We start from the raw sequence: 19,568 nt of genomic DNA, 5'->3' as shown, positions 1-19,568 counted from the left end.
TGAATTTTAACGACTGTACAGAATCATCTTTATTAATAAAATAAGACATTTATAAAGACACAGTGCAAAGCAACAATCAAGATTCTGCATATTTTATACCTTATTTTCCATCATCAATGTCACCAAGAAATAGTTCATAACTTAAATGTACATAATTATACATACAATCCCAACAGCCACATCTGATTCAACTAATAGGCAGTGTGTGAACCGACACTAGGTAACTCAATTTTCAGTCAAAACATCCTGGTAAAACTGTGCACATGAACAAAAAACTTAACTTAAAAAATTCCTGCAAAATTCTGGCTGCAACCCAAATGCATATCCTTCACTGGAAATCCTGTTGCTGTGTCATTAAAGCTGGAGAGAAACTGAAAATTTACTTCTGCGTTGGTTTTTTACTGCTCACAAAACACTTCACATCAAGTTGTCATCTTCATGGTTCAGTCTATGTATTCTTGACATTTTTTTATCAACACTCCAGCTTTAATATCAATGTGATGAAACAGTGCAACACCACAGGAGAGACACTTCAGCATGTCCGTGTTGTCCACTGTTAAATCAAACATTCCTCTGTTTTTCACCCTTCCATTTTTTCACTTTTTTCTCCAAAAGCCTCATTCACAATGACACTGCTGGCTCTTAGAGGCTTGAGGTGTGGCTAATAAGGATTGGATTTGTCCATAAGGCGCAGGAATTTACTTGGGCATCTTGCGGAGCTCTGCCAGAACCCAAATGGCCAGCGAGAGAAGAGCCACAGAGCCGGACTGGTGAGTTGCTGCCAGTGGAGTGGGGACGTACAGTAACAGGGTGCTGATACCAAGCGCAACCTGAAGATACAAACACAGAGTTTAGTTACACTGAGAAATATCAAGACTGAGTTAACATGTCTCAGGGCAGACTGACAACCCACCTGTCCATAGGCCATTGCTGTGAGAAGGCTGATGGCGATCTTAGCCCTCCTGGGCAGCATCATCCGCCTTGAGAACATATAGAGGCCTGTAATTGCGGTCAAAGAAGAGATGGCCTAGAAGAAAAACAAGTAAGTACAGACAACCGTCAACAACTTAAAGCTGCCTCTCAAATTACTGAGAAGTTAAGAGACAGTTACAAATAATGTCTCATTTATGTAGAAATGTTGCCCAAAAGATTTTATCTGTTTAGAAATAGTAACACACCAATATTCTGTGGTCGAATTGCACAGTTGTGGGATTTTCAAACAAGTTCTTAAGGGCCGGTGAGAAAGACAGAAGATCATCTGGGATCCATCTTTCACCCATCTTAGGGAAGGAGTTATACACCAGCCCAGCATCCAGACCAGCAACAAAAGCACCTGTAAAAGCATTTGGTGAATGTTTACAAATAGATGCATATCTATGAACTACATTGTATCTATATTTAATCTTTATTTAACAGTGTACAACATTAGACTTCATACAGAAACTGTAAGCATCAAACTATTTGTTTATAATATCACCCTTGACTCTCTACAAGTTCTACAGTTAACTGTTCTGAACTACTTTAGCTTCAAATATGAAGACTATATTCTGCCTCCTCTTTGTGCTTCTAATGGCATTTGCAAGATTCCTCCTATTTAACACAGCTGTCAATCATGTCAATCACTGCTTGTGAACTGCGGTTAAACTGTAAAACTAGACAGTGATCCTCATTTCTCTCCTCAAATGTTTTTAGAAACATATTTTAGTGCAGTGTTTAGCTGTAAAATGAGAGCGTTTGTGACTGTGAAAACAGTCAAGCCAAAAGTGCGCACCGCCAACTAGTCAGATCATACCTTCTCATTTTACAGCTAAACAGTACACTAAAATATGCCTCTGAAAACATCTGAGGAGAGAAACAGGCAGTGCAGTAACAGAACCTTGATTTATTTTTGATCAGTGCTGCCTAGTTTCACAGTTTAAATGCAGCTCTCCAACAGTGATTAATATGATTGACAGCTGCGTTTGAGACTCCTCTGCTCTGATTGGCTGTTTTCCTTCAGCTGTGGTGGATTCTAGAAAATGCCATCAGAGGAACTACGAGGAAGATGAGGAACATGATTCCTTTTTCTTTCCAGGTACAGACAGACAGGTCTGTTTCACTGACTTTTGTCTGGAAGCAGTGAGTTCCAGCAAATACGACAAAAAAGAGATTGTTACAAAACTTACTAACTGTATCTTTAAAGAAGCTTGAAACTGAAGGTACTCCAGTAACTATTTGTTCCATTATGTTTTTGATGTTCCATTCACACAGGAACAAACCGTACCTGAAAGAGCAGTAAGGAAGACGAGTCCACCAGTACCCTTGGCAAACCTCCTGAGCTGCATGAGACGTTTGGTGTCTGCCAACTGTCAAACAGATGCCATCATAAATAAAATAGAAAAACAAAAACTGACATTGACATTTGAATCCACCGACTAAGGTTAAACTGTATTACTTGCAGACTGATATTATCATAGAGACTGCCTCTGTACCTTGTGTGCAGGCAGCAGCAGAGTGAGCCCTGTCCAGAGACTGGCGCAGTACAGCAGCAAGGCAGAACCAAGGTGAGCACTCAGACGATACTGGCTCACCCGGGGGATGTCATAAGACTCAGGCTTCTCCTCAAGACCACTTTTTACCATGTACCATCCCAGAAGGCCCTGAGAAGACACACAATGATGCGGTCATTCATACAACATGGCTACAAACTTAAGGACAAGTAAAACACTGTGCCCAACATGCTCCGACAAAAACTAACACGAAGAGTGAGGTACAGTAAGAACAAACTTCCTATGATCTTTTCTCATCACTGCAGATGAATTGGGTCTTACCTGGAAGAACACAAATCCGCAAAGCCCGAGGACTTTTCCCTTCATGGAGCGATTGAAGTATCCTTTCCTCCAGAAATAAATGGTGGGAAGGATGTACCCAAGTCCAACCAGCCTTCCCCACATGCGATGACCCCACTCCATGTAGAAGATAAATTTAAACTCTGGCAGAGTCATGTCATGGTTCATTCTGGGAAAACGTAATGACAACAGATCATTTTTTAAAGACAATTTAACTAATTTCAAAATGAAGGCAGGTTACAAAGTTGTGTTTTGATTATTAGTGAAGGGTTGCATCTGAATAAAGTAAACAGAAAAGATGCGGCCTTACATTTTAAATTCAGGAAACTGCTGGTACTTGGAAAACTCAGCCTCCCACTCTGCTTGTGTCTGAGGTGGCTTCATCTCTCTCACCAGATGCCAGTCAACCATCGAGAGCCCAGATTCTGTTAGCCTGATTAAACAAATGCACATCAGTACAAACCAAAACCACTTCAACACAAGGAGGAGTATTGTATATACAGACACAGCACTTTTAAGTCACTTTTACCTTGTGACGCCACCCAGGACAATAGCCCCAACAACCAGCCCGCTGCAGCCCAGTAACCAGCGTCCTACGATGCGATTTGTGGCCGCGTTGGGGACAGTAGCTGCTGCCGGAGTGGAGGAGGCTCCTGCCTCTGCTGTGATGGTGCTCTGACTTCTCTTTACGAGCCATTGTCGTAGCTGTGGACTCCGCTGAAGTTGTAAATAAGGGAGAGAGGAGACTTGAAATAAATCTGTAGTACAACAACTTTGAAATCTGTATCCCTAAAAAACAGCCACATTTACTTTAACAAAAATGTATACACACTGAAGAATAGGGTTAAAATGAATGATTTTCATTGTTGATTACTCTATCAAGTATTTTCTACATTTATCAATTAGTTATTTGGTCCATACAATGTCTGAAAATGGTGAAAAACATCAGTGTTTCCCAAAGCTCAAATGTCTTGTTTAGTTCACAACCCAAAAATATTCAGATTATTGTAATAGAGAAGTAAAGACACCAAAACATTTTCACATTTTTAGAAGCTGGAATCAGAGAATTTAGGGTTTTTTTTTGTTTTGTTTTGTTTTTTTACCTTTACCCAAACTGATTATTCTATTATCAAAGTAGTTGGGAAATTATTTAACAGCTGGCAACTAATCAAAACATCGATTAATTGTTGCAGTTTTACAGAATTCATACATACAGTGATAATTTAAACACAAATGTGTGTCAAACCATGTGACAGCAGTTTGTTGAACACATTTTTCTGTTTCATGACACAAGACAATGTCCTGATATACCAGGCCAGGTCAACATGTGGGTGTAATATTTTAGTGTGTGTGTACTTTTGGCCAAGTAGCACTTAATAAACTTACATAATACCTCCTTTCTCCTGTTAGATCTTTTCTGATACATTCACTTTGTTTTAATGACCAGTAATGGGTTCAGTACCGGACAACAGGACTGCAGATGCGTTGGTTTGATGTCTCTGGTCCTTTGGGGAAATTTTAATATTGGAAATTGCAAATGTAACTTTACATTTCGGTTATAACGAAAGTCTCGAGGTCGGTTAATTAATAAACTGGGTGTTATTTTCTAGTTCTGATTTGACTGTTGACTGATACATGCGGACGTGACTGCTGCAGCGGAACAACAGCCAGGTAACCTTATATGCTCTAACTAGCTTAAACAAACGATGAAAACAACACCTGAGTGAGACGACAGTTAGTTAACAGATGGGTTAGTTCTGGGGAAATACCTGATTATCGTGTCATAATTATATTACCTGCAGTATCATGCCTGACCTTCTCATGCTTCTCTTCCTGGCTAGCTAATATTAGCAGCTAACGCTAGCTACATACTCACATTGCTGTGTTGAAATCCTTTGCCAGCACTTCTACACCCGCAAAAGATGGTAGTCCGGACTGAGGAGAGTAACATGTTGGTCGGTGAGCACTGAACGTGTCCTGCAGTGCTGCTACAAAAGATGGAGCTTTGGTAAGAGCTTTTACGTTACGCTAGCCGACTGTTACCTTACACAACCATGTTTCCTAAGAGTTCAACTTTGACCCGCTGACGTCACAAAATTAACGAGCAATTTTATATATTTTTTAATTGTTAGACAGAAAACACGGCATCCAACAGACTTGAGAAAAATATGTATAATTTATTATTTTCTAAATTTTATCTTCGAGAGATGGTACGTCTTGGTAGTTGGGGCATGTTTCGTGTTTTAGCGTATCCCGCATGAGCGTTCACTCTCTTTACTCGAGCTCAGTCGTGCTGCACCGCCCACCCGCCAGACTCCGTGTTTGAAATTCAACTATCCGGGAAACGCTGACCTACTGTAGTGGCTGAGCGTAGGAGCTGAAGTTAATCAGTCACCAAACAACATGTACTGACTTCAAATCGCTTTCCAAACGACTGATACGGCCCCATGAAGCGATAGGAAGTGGGCTGCACAGGTAGTTGTTGTGGTCGTTACAGTAGCTAAATGTTTGTGGACGTTTTAGCCAACACATTCACAGTAATCTCTTTCTCTTCCTGTCTGTCTCTGTCTCACTGTCCAGACTGTGTGGATGGCAGGGAGACTGTTAATGGAGGTGTGTGTGGACTCTGTGGAGTCTGCCATCAATGCTGAACGAGGAGGTTGGTATTGTGTAGTGAACACGGTTGTGCTTATTTATTTAACCCTCCATGACCTGCTTTGTACAGCAAAGAGGTGATACAGGCAGGTGTCTTGCATGAAGTCAGTGCTGAGTATTAAATGGGCATGCACTGTCATTTCTCAGAGGTCACAGATAATAAAGGTGTTTAAAAAGTTAGGTGCAGTCTGAGCATTTGTATTTCCTGACAGGTGCAAGTCGACTTGAATTGTGTTCAAGTCTCCTGGAGGGAGGGCTCACTCCCAGTCAAGGTGAGCTCACATCTCCACAGACACACAACCCCAAACTCTTGACTATCTACTGAGACCAGACACGCACATAAAATCACATTATCCCGCCATTATTTGCCTTGCCACAGGTCTGCTGCATGTAGTGAAGCAGTGTGTCAAAATTCCAGTCTACGTGATGATAAGGCCTCGAGGGGGGGACTTCCTGTACTCAGATCAGGAAGTGGAGGTGATGAGGAAAGACATAGAGCTGATGAAGAGCCACGGGGCCGACGGACTGGTGCTGGGAGCCCTGACTGAGGATGGACGGGTGGACGAGGAGCTCTGTATGGAGTTACTGGGTAACGTCTGCCTGTTAATAAGGCACTTAAAGGTCCGGTGTGTAGGATTTTGTGGTTAGGTTGCAGATTGCGTGTAGAACTATGGTATTCAACATGGAAGTGCGAATGGCTCTATCTAGAGCTAGTGTTCTGTTTGTCCATTCTTGGCCACTGTAGGACAATGTGGCTGACTCCATGGAGGAGGAGATAATTTTGTGGGCTTTATGTCAGCAGAGTCTCCTCTGTGGCACTGAATTAGCCATAGAGAGCGTGTAGGCTCACAACAAGATATTGCAATTGATATTTTGTTTTAGGTTTGGTGTTGTTCCATTAATTTTTTTCTGATTGTCACTTTCTGCTCACCAGCTGCTGCTCGACCTTTGCCTGTCACCTTCCACAGAGGTAACGTTCTTCTACTGTAAAGGAATACTTACCTGCGTAAATAATCATTTGCAAATCAATTACTCACCCTGTGTTGCAGTGAATTTGGAAAGAAGACTTTGTTTTTCTCGCATGCCTCCAGTGATCAAAGAATCCAAAAACGGAGAGAATTCCTTATGCCTTTAACATCACCAAAATAATATAACAACATCTATTCACAAACTTTCACACAACTCATAGTCCAAATTTCTTCTACCTAGTCATATGCGAAGCACCTCACCACTTACTCCTAAAACACTCCAGCTTAAACAGCCCAGGCACGCTTCTCGTCCACTCCTGAGACTGTTTATGTGGACATTTTGTAAATAGAAAGGTTTTAGGGAAATGCATGTGTTCTGGAAGCACTGAGGTGAGTAATTGATATATAACTGGTCATGTGGGGGCAACGTATTTCTTCAAATCAAATGTAGACTTTTGAAATTCTAGTAACCAGACTTGAAAAACATATCACAGAGCACTTTCAATTGATTTCATCATTGACTCCACAAACTTCTGAACTCATGTTATTAAACTGATATTGATTCTACTGCAGCCTTTGACATGGTTCATGACCCCACGATTGCTCTGGAGACTCTGGTGTCTGTAGGGTTCGAGCGTCTGTTAACAAGCGGCTGTGACAACTCTGCTTTGGAGGGACTCCCCCTCATTAAGCGGCTCATTGAACAGGTATGTATGAATTATATGTGCGCATACACGTTTGCATGCAAGCAAATGAAAATGGCATGGCTACTGATCTGTGCTGCTCCCCACCTTTGCTTCCACCTGACAGGCTAAAGGGAGAATTGTTGTCATGCCAGGTTAGTGCTTTTACTGTTCTCTTGTGTGCAGTTTATATGTGTGTTTTTGTTGTTGTCAGTTATTTATGGTTATTTTAACACAGGAGGGGGTATCACAGAGAGGAATCTGCAGAGAATTTTAGAGGGGTCGGGGGCTCAAGAGTTTCACTGCTCAGCCCGCTCCAGTCGGGACTCTGCCATGAAGTTCAGGTATGTTTCTATCCAGCCTCAATTAATTAAACAGCTGGAAGGTGTTGTTTTTCCCATGCGTACATACACTACACAATGTCCTTTTGTTGTTGCTCCATGACTCATAATGTTTCAATGTGCAGGAACAACTGTGTAACAATGGGAGCAGCTTTCTCAGCACCTGAGTACGGCCTGAAGGTGGCAGACGTGAGCAAGGTCCGCACTCTTAATGCCATCGCCAGAAACACCATGTGAATGTGGACTGCACAATCATGACAGACACAAAACAGATACCTCAGAAGAGATCATGAGTAATCACACAGATATGTCAACATTTGTTTTCACCAAAGCCCACAAAGTGCTTTTTTTTCTCACTGATCAAACCGTCCTTGTTAAGTAAGAGCTCAGGGAATGCCCCACAACCTTCTGGGATATGCAGTCTACGAATCTCACAGTGGAGAGAATAATTTTCAGTTATAGTACACCTTGTGTGTGGCCTCAGAGAAAGTGTAATAAAATACACGAAAGACTGCTTAATTTTAAATTCTTGTCATTTTGAAATTAAGGTAAAGCACTGCTGAGTGCTGCTGTTGTCAGAACAGTTTTCCAGTTTATGTACTGTATATTTGACCTGTATTTATTTACACTCTCTATTCACAGTGGAAACAAAAGTTGTGAGCTCCTGTACTTTTTTTTTTTTTTTTGCAAGGACAGAAACATTGTGACAGATTTCAATTAAAGTCCAAAATTTTAAGAAGTCGGTGTTTTTAATGTTAATGTCAAATGTCTCCTCCAGTAAAAACCAGTCTGTTACTCATTTCCTTTAAGACCTAGGCCATACTGTTGCATGATCATGCATCAGCTACACTAGTTGTAATTGTTGTTAAAGAGGTTTAAGAGGAGGGTTATCTTTATGTTCACTGATATTTAACCAGGCTGAACTGAAGTACCAAATCTGAGAGAGTCATTGCAGCTGTGATGTCATTCAACAAAGAGGCACTAACATTGTAAACACATAAGATGATGTCATGTCACTCTAAACAGTGTCATACTGTGATTTAAACCTTATTTGAATAGAAAAACTCACTCAAGAAATGATTTTACACCACAAAGGTCAATTAGCCTTGTTAATCTCTAGTTAAAGTGGGGCACTTAAACTATGTGCCATAAACCTTGCAGCCCAATAACATGTTACTATACAGCTCAACAGAAGACACACTCACGCAGACACACGCACACCATATCCCGTGGTGTCAAGAAGCGGGTGTACTGAGTTACCTGATGACGAAGTGTATTAGAATAAAAGTCAGGCGTGTATCCGCTGCATCTGGTCAGAGAGCAGAAACAACAAAGAGGTTGATGTTTAGTTTTTGAAAGTTAATGTATCCATAAAGTTTACCCATTTACAGACAGTGTGTTAAAGCAGCGCAGAAGAAAGAACATAGCAGGCTCACAGTGTACTGCATATTGTATGAGAGTAAGCTAATTTTATCACCCATTCCCTCTATTATCCCTGGCCACAGCTATGGGCTGCAACTCGTGTTTTTTAGAGTAATCGCTTAGTCTGTAAGATATTCAGTTTCTAGAAAAACGAGAAAACGAGCACATTTTCACATTTGAGAGACTAAAACCAGAGGATTTTTTTAATTTGCTTTAAAAGTTACCAAAAATAAAATGCTCAAAATTGTTGCTGATTAATTTTCTGTTGATCAACTAATCATTTAGTCAACAATCCCGACACTTTTCTGTATTTTCCATAAGGCGATCTCTTCATCTTGAATAGCCAACATTGGTAAAATGTCTCAAGCAAAGTCTCTCAGGCTTGGTAAGGTTTTCAGACAAATGTTTATACACATCTCCAGTTTGAAATCACCCTCAGTTGTGGCCTATTATCGGCAGCAAATATTTATTTTTTGCCATTTTCTTAACTACAAAATTGCGCCACTTTTCTACCCTAACCGTCCCACCCCCCGTTTGAGCCGTGCTCTGTGTTTGCCTTCCCCCGTCAACATAGAAGTTTCTGCCGGCTTTAGCTGAAGTCCCTGTTAACAAAGTAACTACACTTTTCACTATAACGCACCAAGCATTCCGACTGAGTCGAAGGAAAAAGGCTTCATGTGATAGATTTGTAAATCAAATTCAGTCACAGTGCTGTTCGATAACATATGGGTTGTCTTCACGTGTCACAAGGTTGTCCTTGGGGCTGGACACACAGTGAGTCAGATTATGACCATGTGGTGTTATCAAACATGTAATTATTAACCCTCACTCAGGCTGTCTGTTTGGGGATCATCACAGTCAGGGAGCACTTCTTCATACTCGTAAAGGGTTCATTTGCAGAAATGTAATTGATTTACTTCATTACACAAGTCTGCAGGGTCATGCTCAGTATTCACTTCACTCTAATGCAGTGTAAGCACATTTTAGCATAATGTTTGCATACTGACACCACCAAGGATCATCTTGTTAACCTGGATATTTATCAGCTCTTTTCTTGTTGAAATTAATGGTGTAAAGTTGAAAAGATTCTGCTGTGTTAACATCTCCATCTATGAGGCTGCATTAGAGGCACGTGTAGATCATAATAATGCAATACTAATGATTCATTCTTGTGTCATGTGCTCATCTTCCTCTTTCCAGATTCATACATAAACACCAACAGCAATCCTCTTCTTTCTGTGGTTTGTGTTGAGCAAGAGTCTGGGAGCAATTTACGTCATGAGTGGTCTCTTAAAAAAAAATAGCCCAGCATCAACAAGGCACATAAAGAAACAAAGATTTTGCACAGCAGCACCAAAGTTGTGATTCTGCTCATGTTCTGGAGCTGTTTCGGATGCATGCTTCCCTGAAACTAATGTGATGTGACATGAAATTTGGTCTCCGTCCAGAGAAAGTGAAGGCCTGCAGAGTAGAAGTGGAAACACAACAGGAAAAGGGGTCTAATGAGCCTGCTCCCTCCCCTCCCTAAACACATTCCCATTTTTGGTGGGCCGTCCCCCCATCATGAGGAAAAACAGCACAGGAACGCTGCCTGAAATGCTGAACTTTAGACACATCTGAGTGTCAAGGAGTGTCTGTGGGCTGGTGCAGGACAGGATTATCTGAACTACTTAGACTGCAGTTGTTGACTTCTCTCATTCACCCATCAGGAGGACTGCGTGTGTGTGCTTCTTCCAGGCATCAAGCCACAGAGGACCTCAGCAGTCAAGTGAAGCATTAACCAGTCTGCTCTTGATATTTATCTGGTATACTTATGTGTTTTCTCTGCACAAGAAAGCTGCAAAGTGCGATTTCTTTTTAAAAGCCTCATGGCTCAAAGTCCCTCAGAGTCACATCCTGTAATTGTCTCTGGAGTGTGGGTGGGCAGGGGAGAGAGAAGAGGCGTTTGAGTCCGGCTCGGCAGCAGCGGAGCAAAAGGCAAGAGGCGTCTGGTTGTCTAGTCATCCGAGCGCGACTGAAGCCATCAGTGTGGACCATGTGTGCTGCAGCTCTGGACGAGTACTGTGGGTCTGTCTTCTGGGTGAGTTCAGCAGTAAGGGTTAATGTAGCTGAAGGGAGGCGTTGTGGCCCCCAGTTCGCCTTTAAAAGTTTCAAGATGAATAACATTGAATCATTTGTAAAACATCTGATGTACATACAAATGATCACTAACTTACACTTTAGATTAACTTAGATGTAACTAGAGAATTAGTGGGTGGACACAATAACACCTTTACACTAATGCAGTACAATATGTCTGTGATACAAACTTTTAGAGACATGTTGATGAATGTTTGTCATGTTTAAAGAAAGTGTTTTTTTTTAATGTTTTAACAAAATAACAATGATATAATCCTCAATGAGACTTTTTCCTGAATGTTTTAATATTGCCAGCCTCTATAGGTTATTTAATTGTGTTATTTTGTACCGCTCATATTGTGTTGATCCCGTCATTATGTGTTACACAAATGAAGGACACATTATGTAATGCTCACACACTGTTTTATATTGAACTTTAATCTAAAAGCATTTCATGTTTTCACCCCTGCACACAGTGCGGTGAGCTCAATGAACATGTGACTGACCGATAATGAAGTGAGACATGACTCGGCATATCCATCAACTGAGGCGCATGTTTCTGAGCTATAACTGCATTTTTATGGCTGTGAAACCAAAACGTAACATTTTCTATGACAACTATGTCTATAACGCATTATAAACAGACTTACATACAGTCTGTTATACAATTCTATGTATTGTTTTGTCAAACATTTATTGAAAGCCTTTCAATTGTCTTATTTATTTGCTGGTTTAATGGCTTATCTGAGAAAGACAAGAATAGCCCATGTTATTGTGAAAGTATTATCCAAGAAAATTTGAGCCCAGCAAAGAGAATTGTGCACCACCAGCGGAGAAACAGGTGACTCAAAAAGCAAAAGGAATAATCAGTATATCAGACCGTGTTCTGTCCAGTAAATTAACTGTAATGCCGTCAGGCTGGCGTTATAATTTGCACCTCCAGAGGGGAAACCGCTGGCTTACTATGAAGTTCTTCATTCCTTCTGCTCTCAGGCAACTAAATACTGAAGTGTCATTTGAAGTGAATTGTTGAGGTTCACTTATTTTATACATTTATGTTTATTTATACTTACATTTAAAATGACTATTACATTTATTGAACTCAGTTATTTACATGAACTGTAACAAATGTTTTATTTTATTCATTCATTGTTCCCTGGTATTCCCTGGTATCTATGTAACCTGTGTCTCGGACATATTACTGCCTCACCTGTGAGTCTTTTTAGTTTTGAATGTTTCAGGTATTGTATGGACTGGGTGAAGCTGCAAATGAATTGCGTTCTTCGGACCAGTAAAGTTTTCTGAACTGAACTAAACTTATAGTTCGTTATTACCTGCTTATAATACTGAATAATTGCTCGACGCTATTTTGCCAAGTAAGACATGTTCCTGGGATCAACATCCTGTCGCGTTCCTGGACCAACATTGCAATCACCCAATCAAAGCCCTCTGACATCATCAGTATGCCACTCCTGTGCTTCTTTCAAAATTTCTTTGTGCTTCTTCAGAGCTAAGTTTGGGTACTTTCAGAGCTAGAGTTGTCTTGCTTTGGTCCAATCAGAGACTTATTTTGTTTCAAAGTTGCATAATTGCCTAGAGTTGGTTCTTGTTCTCACGGCAGCATTTACAAGCAGACCAGAAAAAAAGCTTTGCACTAGAAAGCTGCTGTTAATTTGTCAGAATTTCAATGTGGGAAAATACAGGAAGTAAACAAAACATTGAAGAAAAGTACACTTGCAAGATAAATGTGACACTTTCTAATGTCACAATGGAGGGACAACTACACAGGTTGATTTTAGTGTTGCTCATCGTGGACTATGTTGCTGTCATTGTTCATTTTAGTCAAACCATACAGTTTGAAAATGAGGCGTGGCTCCAACTAGAAAACAATGTTTTGATGCATTGGATGTGTTGAATGTGCATATTAAGGCAGTACAGGAGGAGGCGCACATTAATAATCCTCCAGGACTGTAACATGCTCAGGTTTAACCCAAACAATGTGTAAGGTGACTGCAGTTGGTTCGGATCAAGGTCGGAACACGTTCTCCCCACAACTGAACCGCACCAGAGTTCGTTTGTAACAGGACCAAGACCATCTCTTTAAGAAGGTCTCAGTCCAGTTGTTTTGGTGCACACCTGAGTGCAATTGCTGTGTTCACACCTGCCCAAATGAACCACACTATGGGGGCAAACAAACTTGAGTTCGTCTGATCCGGAACAGGACAGGTGTGAAAGCACCCTAAGTTTTCCCACATTGAAGTTAGCACAACTGAGCAAAAACAAACAAACATAAAAGCTACTCCAGGGTTAGCCATAGCTTGCTAACTAGGTTTACTATGCTAATGAGTAAACTTGCCAATAGAGAAGAATATTAGTGAGCTAGCTTGCTAAGTAGGTATGCTAAGCTAACAAGTAAGCTTGCCAATAGGCTAGAACATTAGTGAGCTAGCTTGCTAACTAAGTAGGCTAAGCTAACAAGTAAGCTTGCAAAAAGGCTAGAATGTTAGCAAGTTAGCTTGCTAACTAGGTAGGCTATGCTAACAAATACACTGTTCATTAACAACGAGTAAGGATAATAGCATTTTTCAGTTGCAAATTCCTGCAAATAACACATTTTTCCTGCTTTTTTCCATTTGATCCTGGATACATTTGGTTAGGTTTATCCAGGACCATCATCACGCTGATTCTGGATAATTTGTTTTGTTGACATTAACATAGCAGTACTTGTCCTGGATCAGCATAAACAACTTATCTGGGATCATGACGGCAGTGATGTTCCTGAATCAAACAAATTATGCAAGATAAAGATGATCATGTTGGTTCTGGATCAACAAACATTATCCAGGGTAAACATGGCAGAGACCGTTCCAGATCAAGACGAGCGCTGCAATCTTGCAAAAAAATAGTTTTGTATAGGCGATTAAAAAGGAGGGGAAATGTGTCCTTTGCAGGTTTTTGCAACTGCAAAATGACATTATCCTTATTCTTGATGTCAATGAACAATATCTTAGCATATTGTCAAGCTTACTTGTTAGCATAGCCAACGTAGTTAGCAAGCTATCTCTACAACTCTGCAGTAGCTTATAAGGGGTTTGATCAATATTACAGAGGATTTTGTTTAATTGTACTAACTTTGATGTGGAAAACTATCTTAGCTCTGAAGAAGCACAAAGGAATTTTGAAAGAAGCACAGGAGCAGCACACTGATGATGTCAGAGGGCTGTGATTGGTTCATTTCAGTGTTGGTCCTGGAACGTGATGTGGGATGTTGATCCAGGAGCATGTCCTGCTCAACAAAATCACATCATCCCTGTATAATTAAAGTTATAAGCACTCATAAATATTCATAACGCTTAATAACATTAATGACAACAGATTTTAAAGCACTGACCTGTGACTTATACGCAATGACTTATTAGGTCAGGTATCATAATACTTCATAATTACATTACATTTGCTTTTCGAGGATCATGTTGTATTATAATTCTCATAGTTGTAATAAATTATAATCATTTTAATGCATTATAATCACTGTTATAAACTAGAGCACTCGGAGAGAGCAGACCTCCGCCAAGCAGCTTGGATTTCCCACCATTTTATTATTTTATCCACTTCGCTTCAACCGATCACCACTAAAATTGTATCATCTGTCCCTTGTCCCTTGTTATTTTGCAGACAAAAAGACAAATGCCGGCGAAAACATAACCTCCTTGGCGGAGGTAATCATTACAATGTGATTATAAGTTATTATCAGTGGTCATTAGGTGCTTTAAGTAAAGTAATGACATTCCTGAGGTATATACAGATATGATGAATTGCAAGCAAGGAATGATTACTTGGGGACCATGTTTTACAACAGCAAAACTATATCAAACTAGAAAAGCACTCAAAGAGTGCTGACCTCCGCCAAGTAGGTGACATTCCCTCCCCCTCTGCATCAGATTTTGCAGCCTGCATCACAATTAGGTTATTTGCATCACTATCATTATTAGGTTATATATGCTTTCACCATGGAGACACTGTGGTGTATTTATTTCGTTTTTCGGCGCTATTTTCACCATCTGTAGAAATTGGAATTGCTGCGGAGGCTGTCAGACGATAGGCTTTTTTGTAATTTTATCCATTTTGCTTCAACCAATCGCCACCAAAATTGTATCATCTGTTCCTTGTCCCATTATCCACCTTTCCTGAAAATTTCATCAAAATCCGTAACTTTTTGAGTTATTTTTCAGACAAACAGACAAACAGACAAACAGACCAACGCCGGCGAAAACATAACCTCCTTGGTGGAGGTAATCATTACAATGTGATTATAAGTTATTATCAGTGGTCATTAGGTGCTTTAAGTAAAGTAATGACATTCCTGAGGTATATACAGATATGATGAATTGCAAGCAAGGAATGATTACTTGGGGACCATGTTTTACAACAGCAAAACTATATCAAACTAGAAAAGCACTCAAAGAGTGCTGACCTCCGCCAAGTAGGTGACATTCCCTCCCCCTCTGCATCAGATTTTGCAGCCTGCATCACAATTAGGTTATTTGCATCACTATCATTATTAGGTTATATATGCTTTCACCATGGAGACACTGTGGTGTATTTATTTCGTTTTTCGGCGCTATTTTCACCATCTGTAGAAATTGGAATTGCTGCGGAGGCTGTCAGACGATAGGCTTTTTTGTAATTTTATCCATTTTGCTTCAACCAATCGCCACCAAAATTGTATCATCTGTTCCTTGTCCCATTATCCACCTTTCCTGAAAATTTCATCAAAATCCGTAACTTTTTGAGTTATTTTTCAGACAAACAGACAAACAGACAAACAGACCAACGCCGGCGAAAACATAACCTCCTTGGTGGAGGTAAAATCCTTTTACAAACTCTTACAACTAATACAGTGTAATCCACGTCTCATTTATCCAGTCATGTGCTCAGTACTTCCTAAACACATGCATCTTCACTAAAAACCTGTAGTATTGGAGTTTGGCTCTGAAGACCGTATAGATATGTTTCACTTTCAGTTCAGTTTTAAGCAGTAAGTGTTTGTTAAAATGCAAAAATACTTCAAATTTTGCATTTTCAAGGAGAAATTGTGCAAAATATTTCACATTCTCCAATTTCAGCTCCTCAGATGGAATGATCTGAGGAGATGATTCTTTGTCATACATTATGTTTAATATCGTTCTAATTTACAGTTTTTGTCAGACAAAAGATATTTAAAGACATCACCTTGGGCTCCGGGTAGTTGTGATAGGCATGTTTTAAATTCTTCTGTTGTTTTTAGAGCTGAACAAAGTGTAATAATAATGATAGGTATATTAATCTGTAATTAAAATATTTGTTAGTTGCAGCCTGAGAAATTTGACTTCCCTAATGAGAAAATGTACAAAAGAAACCATTTTATTGATAAAGCAGCCACACACACACACACACACAAGTGTAGAGTCTGAAATGAGTCAAGACTTTCTAATAACAGGTTGCCCACACAGCAGATGCCAATAACTTTTAAGTGCTCGAAATACTAATGAATACCTTTAAAGCATTCAAAAAGCTTTGGCACACCATTCTCTCTGTAATGTTGTCAGGGTCTTTTGTTCTGTTACATGTCTCACTTCAGGTCCTTTCACTCCATGCTCCTGTAAATCCATTAGCACTGATCTCCATGACTCTCCTCTCCAGACATGAAGAATACACATGCTGTAGCTGTGCAAACAACCATAAGCAGTGACTTAGGGTTTAATCAAATACGAGTCACTGTTAATTACATTTCTGATCAGGGAGGTGTGGGGTGTCCCTGCGGTGTAATATAGAGTGAGCTGGAGGGTACTCAGATGGGAGTATAGCCTATTGGTGTTTGTGCCTTTCTCTGAGATTAGGAGGTCATTCTGTAATGAGTTATTCTTGTATGTGTGTGTTTGTTTGTGCACCTCAGAATGCTTCATATCTGAATAGAGAAGATCCAGACCTCCCGGTATGTTTAGAGCAGACAGTGCTGGTCTGGATCCCACTGGGGTTCCTGTGGCTCTGCGCCCCGCGACACCTGGCATGTCTCTGCAGGAGGACGCACGTGAACACAAAACATCTGTCCAAGCTCTACCTCTGCAAACAGGTAATACACACAGCAAGACGCACTGTTTCAGTCATGACGCTGAGAGGTGTCTGTAATTTTGCAAGTCAACTTTGGTAAATGAGGAATAGAGAAAATCTCTTACAGTATTGTCACACTTAATTAATGCTGACAGGTATAAAAAACAAAGGTTAATTCGAAAAGTGCACAGCAAAGAGAAGTTGCTCACCTCCTCTTTACTCTGGAGCAGTCCCATCTCTTGTATCCAATGGATAGACTCTCAGATCGCTAAGGGTAAATCAGAAATGGACTGCATTCATACATGTCAGCCCTTTTATCTTAGCAGACAAAGCGCTGTACAATTTTCATATATTATTTTATTGATTTATATGATTATTATGACACATGTACAACTTGTTACTGAATGCAAATTAGCATTTTTTTTCCCTTGTTGCTAGGTTGTTTATTTGCATTTTGCTAATAAACGTACAGTACTTTGACTGTTCTCGGGCCACCACTGCTACTGAATTTCTTTTCCACAAGAAATAAAAATCTCTTACTTCCACAAAAGTTCATAAAACACAATTCATAACTCATACATAATTTCCCGTGCTAACACACAGTCAAAAACAATACATACATTCACACTGTTCACACAAACAAGGCTACCAGTGACTACAAATAATTCCCCAGAGCTCCATAGTTAGCTCAAGCAAAGTGCAGTTTCACCAATAACTTCTAAGTCACATATTCTATGAAAGTAAATTTCTGCCACGCCAGGAAAAGAAGGATCAGTATCACACTATAACATGACAAGTTTATTGTTACGACAAGATGTTTTTGAAGTCATAACAAGGTATTTGAACTTTTTTATGACATAGACCAGTGGTTCCCGACTGCTGGGTCACGGTCAAAAAGTGGGTCGCGGATCCATTCTGAATGGACACCCAAATGTTTGTAAAAAACACACTATATTTTGAAGTGCAGTGGATTTCCAGCACAGAGCTTTTATTCTGAAGTACCATTTCCTGCTGTAGAGTGAGTGACTAAGGGACAGCTACTTGACAGTGACAGCTAACTAGCTCGAAAGTATGGCCAAATGCAAGTATGTATTAAACTGTGTGGACCTTGAACTGTTGACTAAGGAGAAATCTGGACCAGTTGAGAACCACTGACATAGGTTACGTCATAACAAGGAAGTTGTTGAAGCAATATATTATTTTATTATGTTATAACGTGATAACTTTTTGTTATAACATAAATCATTTCACATTATAACCTGATAACTTAGCACATTGTTATAACATGAAACCTATGTTTTAGTGGGAAGACGGTGTGCTGAGAATGAATGAATTTAAGAATATGGCTCATTCACACATTTTCATAAAGTTCAACTGATCTTGGTTTGAGATCTACTTAGATTCTTCTTTCATGGAGCCCGTGGTGATAAGTGTACACTAAGAAAAATCTTAAAATCGTTGGAGCTGTACAAAAGGAAAAACAACTTTGACTTTCTGAAGGCGTCATTTCTCACTGATCAGCTGGAGTGGCGAGGAAGGCTCCATGGATACAAGCAACACCAGTAAATTGCAAAAGGCCACATGCTAGTTCGCAATCAAAGATATCACAAGGAGTCCACCACTACCCGCAGCCAACTTGTCTTGTTGTAACTCGAAACATTTCATGGTATAAGAGTATAAGTTATCACATTATAACATGCAACAAGGAATGTATCTTGTTACAGTGTGACAAGTTTGTTGTAATAACATGAAAATATCTTGTTATAAGAAACTTTTCATGTTAAAACATGATACTGATCCATTTTTCTTTTTTGTTACATGGCAGCCATATGCTGCTGCAATATTCCACAATTGATACAAACAATCGTATGTAGGTTAATTTGCATAGGTACACTTGAGTAACTTAGCAACCATAATTTTAACGTATATTCACAGAAGACAAACATCAACCTCATGTGACCACACCAATCCAGAATCTAATACAGTGTACTCGTGCTGGACCCTTAAAGCTTCCCAAAGTGTCTGTGTCCTTTGTTCTCATCCATGCCTCATGCGTACCTCATGCGTACAGTCATAGTGTTATTGGATAAACATATTGTGCCAGATAATGAATGAGCAAAATAATACATGAACGCAATAAAGCAAAATAACAAAAGAGAGAGAAAAGGGGAAGGAGAAGGTGTATTTACTTACTACAGGTAGATAATACACTTAACGCACATGACAACATGATAACATGACAATATGATCTTACAAACAAAGGAGAGGAAGAAACCCACAATAAAACCAACTGGACAAATACCAAAGTGAAATGAAAAAGACAAATAAAATCAGTAGGATCTCTTCGGTAACGCAAATAATTAGGTCGATATTAGTAGTATACAAGAAATATATATGGCAGGTAGAAAGCAATGAGAGGTCTGTATAGTCCCACTCTTCACCAGAGCAAATTTCTCCTGTTTA

General features: G+C 39.8%; 3 protein-coding genes across 4 annotated transcripts in view; 2 read left to right on the top strand and 1 right to left on the bottom strand.

Annotated features, from left to right (window-relative positions):
• Positions 1–4: 4 nt before the first annotated feature.
• Positions 5–4,840, bottom strand: cox15 (cytochrome c oxidase assembly factor COX15). The gene is made up of 9 exons (XM_033612801.2): positions 4,705–4,840; positions 3,358–3,545; positions 3,139–3,261; positions 2,811–2,997; positions 2,472–2,639; positions 2,264–2,345; positions 1,179–1,333; positions 914–1,027; positions 5–830 (listed from the first exon to the last, which is right to left on the bottom strand). Exons 1-9 carry the CDS (start codon positions 4,777–4,779, stop codon positions 699–701), a joined length of 1,224 nt encoding a protein of 407 aa, XP_033468692.1. The 5' UTR covers positions 4,780–4,840; the 3' UTR covers positions 5–698.
• cutc (cutC copper transporter homolog (E. coli)) lies at positions 4,722–8,211 on the top strand. 2 transcript variants are annotated; one of them, XM_078176299.1, is made up of 9 exons: positions 4,722–4,836; positions 5,409–5,487; positions 5,696–5,755; positions 5,863–6,072; positions 6,418–6,453; positions 7,025–7,158; positions 7,262–7,289; positions 7,373–7,478; positions 7,601–8,211. In XM_078176299.1, exons 2-9 carry the CDS (start codon positions 5,418–5,420, stop codon positions 7,710–7,712), a joined length of 756 nt encoding a protein of 251 aa, XP_078032425.1. In that variant the 5' UTR covers positions 4,722–4,836; positions 5,409–5,417; the 3' UTR covers positions 7,713–8,211. The 2 variants fall into 2 exon arrangements, with proteins under 2 accessions (XP_078032425.1, XP_033468655.1); XM_033612764.2 differs by lacking the exon at positions 4,722–4,836 and adding an exon at positions 5,147–5,303.
• A 2,278-nt stretch (positions 8,212–10,489) lies between these two features.
• The window catches only part of abcc2 (ATP binding cassette subfamily C member 2), a 49,491-nt gene continuing 40,412 nt past the window's right edge, over positions 10,490–19,568 (top strand). The window contains exons 1-2 of the mRNA XM_033612945.2: positions 10,490–10,977; positions 16,951–17,127. Of these exons, the coding sequence (XP_033468836.1) occupies positions 10,933–10,977; positions 16,951–17,127 (222 nt within the window). The 5' untranslated portion in view covers positions 10,490–10,932. The remainder of the gene's footprint in view (positions 10,978–16,950; positions 17,128–19,568) is intronic.

Source organism: Epinephelus lanceolatus, chromosome 17 (genome assembly GCF_041903045.1).
Source record: "Epinephelus lanceolatus isolate andai-2023 chromosome 17, ASM4190304v1, whole genome shotgun sequence".
Lineage (NCBI taxonomy): Eukaryota > Metazoa > Chordata > Actinopteri > Perciformes > Serranidae > Epinephelus > Epinephelus lanceolatus.
Note: the sequence above shows the minus strand (reverse complement) of the source record. Positions and strands in the feature narration are given on the sequence as shown.

Excerpts from the sequence above, each read along its gene's own strand:
- cox15 (XM_033612801.2), bottom strand. The coding sequence starts at position 4,779 with ATGTTACTCTCCTCAGTCCGGACTACCATCTTTTGCGGGTGTAGAAGT. Across the intron at positions 2,998-3,138 it reads CAGTTTCCTGAATTTAAAAT|AATGAACCATGACATGACTC; the intron begins GTAAGGCCGCAT and ends ACGTTTTCCCAG. Across the intron at positions 1,028-1,178 it reads AATTCGACCACAGAATATTG|GCCATCTCTTCTTTGACCGC; the intron begins GTGTGTTACTAT and ends TTTTTCTTCTAG.
- cutc (XM_078176299.1), top strand. The coding sequence starts at position 5,418 with ATGGCAGGGAGACTGTTAATGGAGGTGTGTGTGGACTCTGTGGAGTCT. Across the intron at positions 6,073-6,417 it reads GCTCTGTATGGAGTTACTGG|CTGCTGCTCGACCTTTGCCT; the intron begins GTAACGTCTGCC and ends TCTGCTCACCAG. Across the intron at positions 6,454-7,024 it reads GCCTGTCACCTTCCACAGAG|CCTTTGACATGGTTCATGAC; the intron begins GTAACGTTCTTC and ends ATTCTACTGCAG.